Source organism: Anser brachyrhynchus, assembly GCF_964034855.1.
Source record: "Anser brachyrhynchus genome assembly, chromosome: 2".
NCBI classification, from domain to species: domain Eukaryota; kingdom Metazoa; phylum Chordata; class Aves; order Anseriformes; family Anatidae; genus Anser; species Anser brachyrhynchus.
Genome location: NC_137695.1, coordinates 135,539,937 through 135,552,084, shown reverse-complemented (window position 1 = coordinate 135,552,084; position 12,148 = coordinate 135,539,937). Strand labels below are relative to the sequence as shown.

Genomic DNA, 12,148 nt, shown 5'->3' with positions numbered 1-12,148 from the left:
AATTACCAGTCTTTGATTCCAGTCCTAACTCTGCTGGGTTTTTGTTCCTGTTACTGAAAAGTGTCAATTGTGTGTAAGAGCAGAGGGGCATTATAAAACAGAATTAGTAAAGACTTCAGGTTTTCTGGTTCGATATATAATGTTCTAAAAGTTCAAATACATTTTAAAGATATAAGCAGTAGTATATTTCAGCTCACTTCATTAATTTTCATATTAAACTTTGCTACAATGCATTCCATATGCTCAAGAACTAGTCAAAAGACAAGAAACATTATTTTATTTTTTTTCATTCCAAACAGTAATAATACTCAGAAGAAATATATCATAAAACAAGGATCCCATGTAATCTCAGTGGTAATGTGGAGAAGCCTCAGTGGCAGTGACATTAAGGTTCTCATATAAGAATATAAATTCCATGGAAAGAAATGCAAACAACAAGTTCAAATACAGTACATTAATATTGTGGTTCTTTGCTTTAACTAACTCCTTATCATAAGATAACAGTGTGCCACGCAGTTTCATTGAAAACCATGCTCTCTGGCTAGCACCAGATGCATAACAATCACAGCTTGCCACACTGAAAAGCAAGAGATGTGGCACCACTGTTGGTAGCTGTCAAATGAAGTTAACTATAGAATAACAAGCTTGATACAAATAGAAATAAGGCCTACCACAGGAGAAAGGTCTCTCAGTTTGCTAATGTGATAGTTTCTCCTAATTAGGCTAGAGACAAAACCACAGTCACATAAATAAAAAATATTTTCCATAAAAAGAACTATGAATCGGCATAGTATGATCAACTAGTTAACAATTTTCTGCATTTGGAAAAAAGCTGGTGACACATATGTATGTTCAGAGGATATCTGTACCATGTCTTTTAGAAATTCTGTATGCAAACCAGAAGCAGAAAAAGTAGCAAGTCTACAATTAATCCTAGGAGTTTAAAAATTTTCTTCATTTACTATTTACTGTGAAAAACTACACATTTAATAGATTTTCCTGTAGCATATATATTCAAGTAAAAATGTATTATTGTAACTTTTCTTTTCTTGAATGAGTCTACATTAAGAGGGCCAAACATCAAGTTTATGGAACTCCAAACAACACTAATACATCTTATCCCTCTCAAAATGCTATCTGCAGTCAAGAAAAATCTCTGATGCTTCAGAAAAAAGTCAATTTTTCTTATTAAATAATTCAGCTTTGAAAATAAGGAGAAAAGCATTTCCTCTAGATGTCCTGAAATGTAGAATTCACACATATTTAATGAGTCTCCTATCAATCCCTCTTGGAAAACCAACAAATTAAACAGCCAATGATTCATATCTAAGGCTTTAATTTCTAACTCCAGGCTAATAATATTTACTGAGTTAACTATATATATATATATATATATCATAACAATTGCTTAACACAAATCTACAGCCCTGGAAGATTATTTGGCACTGACATGTTAAGAGCTATTAGCACAAAAAATGATCCTTTGTAAATAATAATATTTTCCTCCAAAAATTGGAAAGCTCGGTATCAGTTCTTTTATGGTGCACACATACAGCTCATGCTTGCAAGATCCCTGTTTCCTAATGGCATAATTTGCTGGGGCTACGCACGTGGATTTTACCTTCTGCCTAACTTATTTGAAGAGAAGGTACAAAGAGCTAAAAATCATTTCTTAGTTCATCTGCCATTCAGAGCCTGAAGAAAATGAAGAATTTAATAGCAAAATGGGATGACATTCTGCAAAACTTAGCATAAATCTTTCAGAGTCCACACAAGTGATAGCAACCATTAGAGAATGGTTTTTGAGGAATGCTTCAGTGCAGCACCTTCCCAAGCAACCATCACCTTCAGTCCACGGAGACTGGAGTATCTCAGCTGTATTAGTCATACAGTATATGAATTGCATCTTTCCCCATGTGCCATCTGAGAATTACATCAAAAGTATTTTTGGGAAAGCACTGTTCTACTCCTCCACTTTGCAGATTTCCAGATACTGACACTTGTATCTTTATGTTCAAAAGAAAGTATAATCAAGTATTACGGTAGTAGAAACAAGTGGACTGTCTGACTCATTTATGAATTCTCTAATCAAGGTATCTTGACCTTTCTGTACATAAAATTTTACATACTTACACCCAAAAACAGATAGAAAAAAAATCTAGAATTTTCTTTTCTTTTCATGATGATCTAGGAAAGAAAGGAAAAAAAAAAAAAAAAGACCATTGACAGACAGGCAGAGATTAAAGATTTAGACCTAATACTATTATACACCGGTCAGCCATAACACATGAAGAACCTGGCCATCTCCAAAATAAAATTAAATAAGTATTTTGAAAGGATATTACAGGAAAACTCCTCTGCACCTCAGTAAGAATAACCAGAGAACTAAACTATGAGGTAGCCTCTTGAGTAGCATCAATACTGTAGAGAAATAAAGACCAGTCATTGGCTGATAACAGGCCTTAACCCAAGATGAACCCGACTTTATGAGACGTATGATGAAAAACATCCATTTTGACAAAATGATGGTCAAGGATCTCAGCACTAATAGTCTTCTTGATCTCTCTGACCTAGAAGTTTATAGGTGAAGTCATTTTTTTCTTCAGGGAGTCAACACTCCCTGGGTTTGTCAGTCTCTGTCCATGGTGCTCAGTTACCTCCCAGGCGCAGGGACGGGACATCGCACAGCTTATCTGGTCATACTGACACGTATACCTGTACCTAAGACTCCAGAGGATTCAGAGGTCATTCAGAAGCTGAATTCACATTCCTAGGAGTCAGTCAGACAGGTCTACATTAGCACATGTGCAACTTGGAAGAATCTTAGCAGACATTAGGAATGAAAACAGTGCATTCACAGCAGCACCAATGCCTTAGTCGTCTGCTGGAAAGTTGTATAAATACGAAATATTGCCCTGCATTTACTTACTAATACGCTACATTTCATTATCAGCTTACATCATTATTCTCTGTAAGGGAGAACTATACCAGAGTTCAGCTGGAGACTTTCTTCCACAAATCATTTATGAACTGCATGGATTCTCCAATGCATTCTCTAGGAAATTTTTTGGCTCTCATTCCAAACGTGCTTATTCAATTTCATCTACACATGCTATTTGTAAGCCAGATGTACATTTACAAGACAGATCTACTCCTTAATAAAATTATTAGCTCTAGTTAGTCTGCTCAGAGTATATTTATGTCTACATTTATGGTCAGAGCCTGAAAAGAAAAAAAGAGAAAAAAAAAAAAGAAAGAAACAGCAACTATCACCCCTGAGAAGACAGCTGGGGTTCCTCCATGAAAAGATACGTGTGTGTGTGTGTGTGTATATATACACATATATATATATATTTGGCATCGTGCCTTCCAAAACACTGGGCACCAGTTCCGGAATGCATGAAGGCAGTATAGTCCATTTTTTTTTATCAGCATGGTCTCCAGCTAGTGTTAAGGAATTAGTTGTTCAGCAATAAATCCAGCTCAAGATTAAATTAACTTTAATTAAAACATACAAAACACACCAATCCTAGGCAAGTTATTATTGGGCTTGCAGAATGAAAAAAAGTTGGCAAGAATAACAATCCTGATTTCATCAGATGCCATCTACTTATTTCACTTTTAGAGGAAATATGCCTCAAGGGCCCTCCACCCCTCCAAAAAAACAATCCACCAAAACCTATTTGAGCCAAAGCATTTCTTTCTCATGATAGGTCATAGGAAAGCCAGCTAATGTATAACACTACATATGAATTCTATATGAAGTATATCCATGTTCTCACTGACTACAAAAATAAACTTTTTAAAAAAATTGCAGAACACCACTGTAATCTCAAATCCAATAAACATGAAAGTCCAAATCTTGTACCTACATGCTTCCATATGGGTACCCTTTGAGTATATGCAGTATAGCACATAGTCACACCTTTCTTTCAGAACAAATAACAAAATGCTTATGAATCCACCAAATATCAGGAACTTAACCAGAGGAAGATGGAATCAGAAATACAGTGAAGATTTGTGGAAGATTTCTGTGTGTTTTTTGTTTATTTGTTTGTTTTTAAGATAAACACTTATCTTATACCTCTACCTTATACCGTAATTTAAAACTTCAGTTTTTGGAGCAGCAACTGATATTGTAGGGAAACAAACTTGTGAAGGATCCCCTTGAGCACTGTGCTCTGATCCCCTTTACAACAGGCAAATGTAATTTAATGCATATATGAGTTACGTGATAAGGAGATATATCTCCTTATCCTGATATTTTAATTGACTGTTTTTAGATTTTAAGTCTAAATGTATTCATGCTACTTTATACTCATTTGTTCATGTGCTGCAACTGTTTTTTTTTGTTTTGTTTTTTTTACTTTAAAATAGGATCTCCAAGATCCTACAATGGAAAGTGAAAGGTGCAAGTATTATCATCACCTGGTAAATGACAAAACATAAATTAAGTCATGCATTTGCCAAAGCAGAATTCTCTCTGGTCATTAATAGCTTACAGAAGAGGATTATAATTATCTAAACCTAGATCAAGATCTTGGAAGAAGTTTTGGGGGAAGGGTTCATATTGTCTAAAGTTAGGTATCTATATTAGGAATTTACCTCCAGAAAGAGTAAGACAACTTCAGTTGTTAATCAGAGAACTTACTTTGAACATTATGTAATGTCCTAACCAAAGTACTCTGATTTACACTTTGGATACATCTGTGTCCCCTAATTATACAGAGAACTGACATATCTAAATAAGTTATGCACACTAATATATGTATTCAAACAGATTATGGGAGATAATTAAGGATAATTTCTGTGGCTATGAACTCAACTGCATAACAGAGGGTAAAATTGCATAGCCTTTTTCAGACAAACTCAGATTTATGTTTTTGCAGACCATGACAGTCAGAGAAGCTTACTGATGGGTAAGCGTTACCTACATAGCTTCTAGATGCCATGTACTGTGTGGACGGTACACATAGTTCTGAGAGGAAAAAAAAAAAAAAAGAAAAAGAAAAAGAGAGATTCTAAACAGAATCAAAAAGAGAAGCAAAAACTGAGATGGGCATGCAATATATCAAGCAGTATACATTGTATACTTTATATCCCAAGAGAAGGCACAAAGGTATTTGTTTGAAAAGATTACATTGGATGAAGAAGGCTAGCAAAATGGATTAATCAGAGATGTATCAACAGATTGGTAATGAATAAATGATGCCAGGAAAGACCACCTATGTAAGGCCTTGAAAGTAAAGATGAATAACTTGCTTAGTGCAATAAAAAGTTACCACAGACTGAAAATGAGCTAAGCAGCTGCATTCTGAACAGATATGAATAGGTTATAGCACATGTTCAGGAGGATACAGAAAATCAGTTTGACAGGTTTATGAGATTTAGCTGCACGGAAAGACTACATCATAATACAGCTTAATGTTATCATGCAAGAAAACTCAGAAAAATTCAGACAAAATTTTATCAAAGTATGCTCCTTGCACATGTGGATGAAGTCCAGGTCACACGGCAAAGCCACAAGCAGAAATTTGGTATTACTGTGACAGGTTAATGGATGCGATACACTAAAGAGTATGATCTGCCTTTAACTATTTTAAACATGAACAGTTTATTACCCACAATACCACAGTTATAATGGCTGGGAAATACCTCACCTAAATTTTCATGTCTACATCATCTGTGGCTACACCTGAGCCAGTCCCCTATTACTTTCAGTGGAAATCTTACCAGTACAATCAGCCTTGACAATGTAGATGCCTGGAGTTTGATGAATCACACCTGTAGTGGGTTGACTCTGGCCAACAGCTAAGCACCCCCAAGCCATTTGCTTGGTCCCCCCAAAGGATAGGGGAGAGAATCAGAAAAGCAAAAGTGAGAAAACTTGTGGGTCAAGACAAAGACAGTTTAGTAAGTGAAGGAAAGAGAAAAACGAGCAAACTAAAGTGATGTAAAGATAATCACTCACTACCTCCCACAACGTCAAACACCATAAATTTCACTCTTACCAACTAGATTTCCATTGACTGTAAGGAATGCAAGAGCAGCTCCTTGACAACTAGATACCTACACTGCAGAATGTTTATTTTATTTACACAAGTTTAATTTGGAGAGAAAAATCTTATTAGGGACTTGCAAATCATCTACACGGAGACAGTAATTGAATTTGCGTGTATGGGTAAGAAACAAAGAACAAAACAGAAAGAAAAGTCTTCATATTTTAAAATCATCTTCCTGCTGATGGGGTATTAATGAGTTTTAAGAGGGAATGAAGTACTAGTCTGAGAAGCAAATAAAGGATTCAATTGCTAATTTAGAGACTTGTTTCTCTAGTCTATCAAAAACAGATTTTTGAGAAACAGACAAATTAGGTAGTAATTACAAAAACATGAAAACTCTGATTTCTTAGCTATCTCTGAAAATGTGCTGCAAACTTCAGTACTGGATAACCAAGTTCATTTAAGATTCTAAGATTATTTTTCAGCCTTAGGTATCAGAGTAAGAATAATGATTCTATGTTTGAAAAATGAGATATTGAGAACGACATTATTAAATAATTATAGTTTTGTGGGCTTGAACTAATGAATTTTGGTTTCTTTTGTCAGTTTAGATTAAAGGTTGACTGCCTTTGCAGTCCAACAGTGCAAGCTCCAACTGAATCTTTCCAGCAATTAGGGCATTAAAAGGCTTTTTTTTTTTTCTACTACACGTTAACTGATGTCTAACAAGATATGAGTTTCTATTATCAATTTTTAGAACATGTAGGGTCTGTTTTCAATGGTTATTTTCATACAATTTGTAGAAACATAATCACATTGGACACCTCTTTCACCATCTTCTGTTGAATTAGCTAAAACACTAAAACTAGAGGACGTAGACAGAGACTGTACAGGTATTGTTTCAATAGGTAAACAGGACAGAAGAATTCACCAGTGAATTCTGAGACTCATGAATTAAGATTAACTTGCATTTGTAGTAGACAATAAAACAACTATAGGAGCATGTGGAGACGCACTGCTTAGTTTCAGCAAAGACTTGGTGTTGAGCCCTCCTTCTTCGCAAATGCCAAATAGCACATCACGATAATCCCATGACTTTCTTTCCCATCTCCCTACCCTACCCTGTCCAGTTTCCCCTACCTCAGTACTGGATCCACTACTTACACTGGATGATTAATGAATTCCCTACACATGGTCAAACACAAATTAAGCATGTTTTAAACAAGCTTCAACAGAATTTGAAGGGCAGTTTCAGAAGGTTCACTTTCTACAGAGATTATTACATTATGGATTCTTTGATCATGATTATATTTTAGTCGGATAATATGAAAGAGTAAACATAACACCTTGGAAGCCTTCTAAAGGTCTATTTCTTCCACACTGCACACAGAAGTAAAGACAATTAAATATCCAGGTATCAGGCCTTTCTTGTGCATCGTTCCTAGACTCTGCCCCACAGGACATACGTTCTACTTTATGTCATGATAGAATTCATTTTAATCCTAAATTAAGTGATATACACTCGTGATTTAATTTTTAACTTGTGATTTAAATTTCAAGTACCTGACTTGAAGATACCTTACAGAGTTTATAGGCATAAGTCACATTTAGATAGCAATCACTCCTACACTGAAAATCACAAGATAAGTGGAAGTAGCTCTTTAAGATTCTGTCCAAAACAAAAGATAGCATAAAAACAGCTATTCTAAACTATTCAATACCCCTGCAAAAAACTTTTGGGGAGCAAACATTATCTGCATACATTGATCACTAGTAATATCATTAATTTAGTCTTTTCTTTTTCTCCCTTACACAAGGTAGACTCCAAAAACTGCTCTTGTGTAAGAACTATGCAGACGCAATTTCTAAAAAAGTCTACAAGGAACAATTATAAATGTAACCTTTGCCGTATTTAGTATGATGCCATGACACACTAATGGCAGTGACTTCCTTCTTTCCCTTCCTTTACAAAGACAAGACGGCTCTCTCCTAATTTTTTGGTTAGAAGTTGAAATGCAGACACTTTACACCAGATCAGAGCACCTGCCATCTTGAATATTCTGAATATGGCCAATACCAGATGAGTAAGATATCCCACAGTAGGAAATTGTGAAAAACAGCTCTGAGGAAAGGTCTTTCTTTATTCTCAAGCTACTGGACTGCTCTCTGCCCTGGAGCATGCAGCTCTTATCACTCAGAAAGCTGTTGTGTATGCATACTACTTCAGATTTTTCCATAACTGAAGTATATTTCCTTATACTTGAATTTATTTAAACATCTTGCTGTGACACCCAGTGACACTGTGCTCTGCATGACAATTATCAGTCGTTTCTAACTTTTTCATACCAGTGTTTGATTTTTCCATTTTCTATCTTTACTGGATCATCTTAAATTAATCTCTCATATTAATTAACTTCTTGGTACAAGACTCAGACAATAAATTTCTGTCTAAAACCATGAGCAATGTAGAATTGCTGGTAACTTAATATTTTTTATGTATTTCACCATGATGTTATTAACAGCATTTTAATTACAATTGTATATGTACATACCAGTGAAATTAGATACTTTACAGTATTAGAGTATTAAAGTTCTTAAAGTTCAATCACGCCAATGCAGATGTTCCTAATTACCTTAAAAGCACAAATACTTATACAAACCGGTTGTTTCCAGCTCCAGTGTAATTCAATTAAAGTAGTGCTTATAATTTAACAACATGGATGATAGTTAAGCATAGCTAATATTGGAAATTGTTAAGAAATAGCATATATAGTTTATATAAGGCAAGGAGCTGAAATTCATCTGAAGCAGACAAGCAGCTGGGATTTGCCTCAGACATGTATAAAATATTACCTAAAGAAGGTGACACTATAAAAGACATAAAAAATGGATGAAAGCTTTTATTTCCCAGTAGCAATCACTTTGCAAACTTGCATTATTGGGACTTTTGGTTTCTGCAGGTCATTCCTCAGGGTTTTCTTTCTGAGAGTGTTTTTTTTTTCTTTTTTTGTTGATTTTTCTTTATTTTTAAATTGCCAAATGGAATCTAGCTCCACCCCTACTTTGTATCGCTGCTTGACAAGAGGTGTGCTAGGTACTGTAATACAGCCTTAAATCAACATAGGAACTGAAATATGCAAGCTGTGTATGCACACAGACCCTCTCCATGGGTAATGTTTCTGGCAGAAACACCTCTTAACTACAGAATATTGTTAACTTTTACTGCTGCATACTGGGTTTACACAGGTAATAGTAGCATGCCAATGCTTACTCCAGAACGGCATTTCTTAAAATTCAGTTATAAAATAGACACATTACAGTGCAATTACCATATAGATATATTTTGGTTTTTTCATGTAAAATAGGAAAATATGGTCATTTAACTGATTAAAACATCAGATACAACCATATAGCTGTATGAACAGATTTACTGGTCTCCTACCTCCAATATTAAGTCTGAAAACCTGTCAGAGGGATGGGATAGTAAAGTTTCAGTTCAGAGCAATCAGTTAAAATAACACGAGCTATTTCCATCCACATTTGTACTTCTATTATATACACATAAGAGTTAATACTGTAAACTCATATTTTTTATTTAGATTAAATCAACATTGAAAAGGTAAGCATGTATTTGTCTTAAAGAAAGTTTTAGGATAATAGTAAACAAGGCGGGGGAATAAAAGAAGACCAGAGAAGTTCAGCAGGACCCCGGTTCCAAACAGGACTCTCAGCTGTGCTAACTGTACCTTGTGTCACCTGTTGAACGGCTAGCATCATCCCAGAAACCGCGTCGGGAACCAAATTCTCCTTCCAGTCGTAGGCGGGCACCCACTCCAAAACGGGCAGCCGCCTCATCCACCAGTGCCTGATGTCCTCCAGGCGAAGAGCCCGAACTTTCCTCCAGCCCTCACTCCGTGTCCTTTTGCCCCCCGGCATTGCCAGCCCCGGCCGAGGCTCCCCTGCAGCGGGACGCACGGCTCGGCACCACCCCGCGCCGGGGCGCTCTCCAGGTGGCTTCTGAGGGTTTGCAGTTCCAAGGCTACAGGGGGAAAAAAAAAAATAAAGTAAAATAGAAGGGAACAGGGGCACGTAAGGTTTCTGCAGCCGTTCTCTAACCACGCTGGATAAAAGCACTTATTAAGCGCTTTTAATCATCTAAAAGTGAAACGCAGAGATCCCGACTCCGTTTGGGCTCGCCTCCCCTTAGTTTGGGATCCCTGCCCGTCGCCTCCCGCTTTATATCCCGGGCAGCTTTATAGCCCCTGTGCCTTTGGCCTCGCTCCAGCTTTAGCACGGCGGGACCCCCACCGGCACCGGCTCCCCCCCCGGCTCCCTCCCGGGGGTCCCCCGGGGCTCCCCCGCGGCCGCAGTGGCCGCCCTGCCCTCGGGGTGCTGGTCCTGCGGTAGCTGCTGCTCTTGTACCCCTCGTCCGTGGTAGGCAGCGTGCAGATCCAGAGGGATAAGAGCACGGGGGAGGTGTAAATGTCAAGTTTATACGCCTTGTCCCATACGGAGCAAGGACACGGTGGCAGTAAGGCTTTCGTGCCTCTGGATGGCAGAAAAAATAATTAGGTTAAAATAGAAGATCCATCATCTTCACAAAAGTGCCCTCCTTATCATTGTTCTGCAACAGGCAACAAAAATAAAAAAATATATTTAAATATTTCAGGTTTACTCCTATACATTAATTTACGTCTTATTGTTTAGCTTAAGATGAGCAAAGCTAAAGCACCATCCGTTCAGCACGGTAGCGTGGTTTTGATATTCTGCTCAAATCACCAGCAGCGCTGAGCCATCTATTTTAAAGGAGATCTCAGTTCTCATCTCAAATAAAAGCTATTTCATAGCCCCTGAAAAGGTTAGAATTAATTTAAAATGGCAAATAAAAATAATTAAATTTCATTTTTAATCTATTAATTCAACTTCCTGGTAGTCTGAAACTTGACTCAATTTTTTAACTCCTGGCTTTGGTGGTTCTGAAACAAAGCTCCAGTTTTGCAAATATCTGATTAGGTTTCTAACATTTCAGAGTTAATCAATGCTCAATATGACCTTGGTAGTCTCCTAAATATTATGGTTTTAATGGTTTTCATAGTTATAAATGTTTTTTACAATGTATATTACATCCTTGTTCCTGCATTCCATTTTGATTTTCCTTGTTCATAATTTTATTACATCTCCTATATCATATCAGTCCATACCACATTTAATGTTTTTTTCTTCTAACATGTAAAAGTTTCATTTGGTTAGCTAATTTTTTGTGATATGAAATTTTCTTCTAAATCACATTGCCAGCACATCTAATGATCAAAATATTACTGACAAAACATTGTGGCTCCTGGGTGTACAACCTTAAAATTGATACACTTTGAAAAGAAATCAAACCAATCAGAAATAAATAAATAAATAAATAAATAAACACAATTTGTATACAAAAAAAAAAAAGGAAAAAACCACAAGGGCAAATGCACTACAGACTGTGTCATTCAGGTGATGTCCACTGTTGTATCACTCAAAAGTGGAAAGAGAAAAATGGAAAAAGAAGAAACGGAACAGAAAGGAAAGGCACAAAAAATATCTTCTACTAAAGTTCCCAAGTAGGACTACACCAGTACACTTACTTTTTGCCCTGCCCATCCTTTAAACATGTACATCTTTTAAAGAGCAGAAGAAACACCCAAGACAGGTTTGTTTTACTTCTGTTCACTGTAACAAACCTCAAGATAATGACTTTTTTTTTTTTTGGGGGGGAGGGGGGGTGAGGGGGCACAGGCCTTGCCATAGCTTAAAAGTACAGTTTGTGGAGTTCAAAATCGAGGTTTTTATAACTGCCAAGTTTTTCAAAACACAGACTTTTGCTTATTTTCAAATGATCCGCAGTGGACAGGAATCCGTCTAGCTACAGTGAGTTACCTGTCATGAGCTGCTTATTTTTAATTAAACGTTCAGTACCTCTAACTGTAACAGCATTTACAGAACAAAAATACATCTAAATACAGTTCTACACATAGATATGTATGTACAAAAATATGGGTACTGATGTAAAACAGGCTAATCCTAATTTAATAAATACATGGTTCACTAGAAGCTATGAATGAATATTCTGAAACTGTCAGAGAAAGTATTATGGAACCAAAGACTCATCA

At 36.5% G+C, this 12,148-nt stretch overlaps 1 protein-coding gene across 7 annotated transcripts in view; it reads right to left on the bottom strand.

Annotated features, from left to right (window-relative positions):
• SLC26A7 (solute carrier family 26 member 7) overlaps positions 1-12,148 on the bottom strand; it is a 90,100-nt gene that overhangs the window by 56,281 nt on the left and 21,671 nt on the right. For 2 of the 7 annotated variants that reach the window (XM_080580772.1, XM_080580773.1), the window contains exon 2: positions 9,749-10,041. In XM_080580772.1, the coding sequence (XP_080436898.1) occupies positions 9,749-9,938 (190 nt within the window). In that variant the 5' untranslated portion in view covers positions 9,939-10,041. Of the gene's footprint in view, positions 1-9,748; positions 10,725-12,148 lie in introns of those variants that run through there. The other 5 variants (XR_013946770.1, XM_080580775.1, XM_080580770.1 and 2 more) reach the window with 5 other exon arrangements.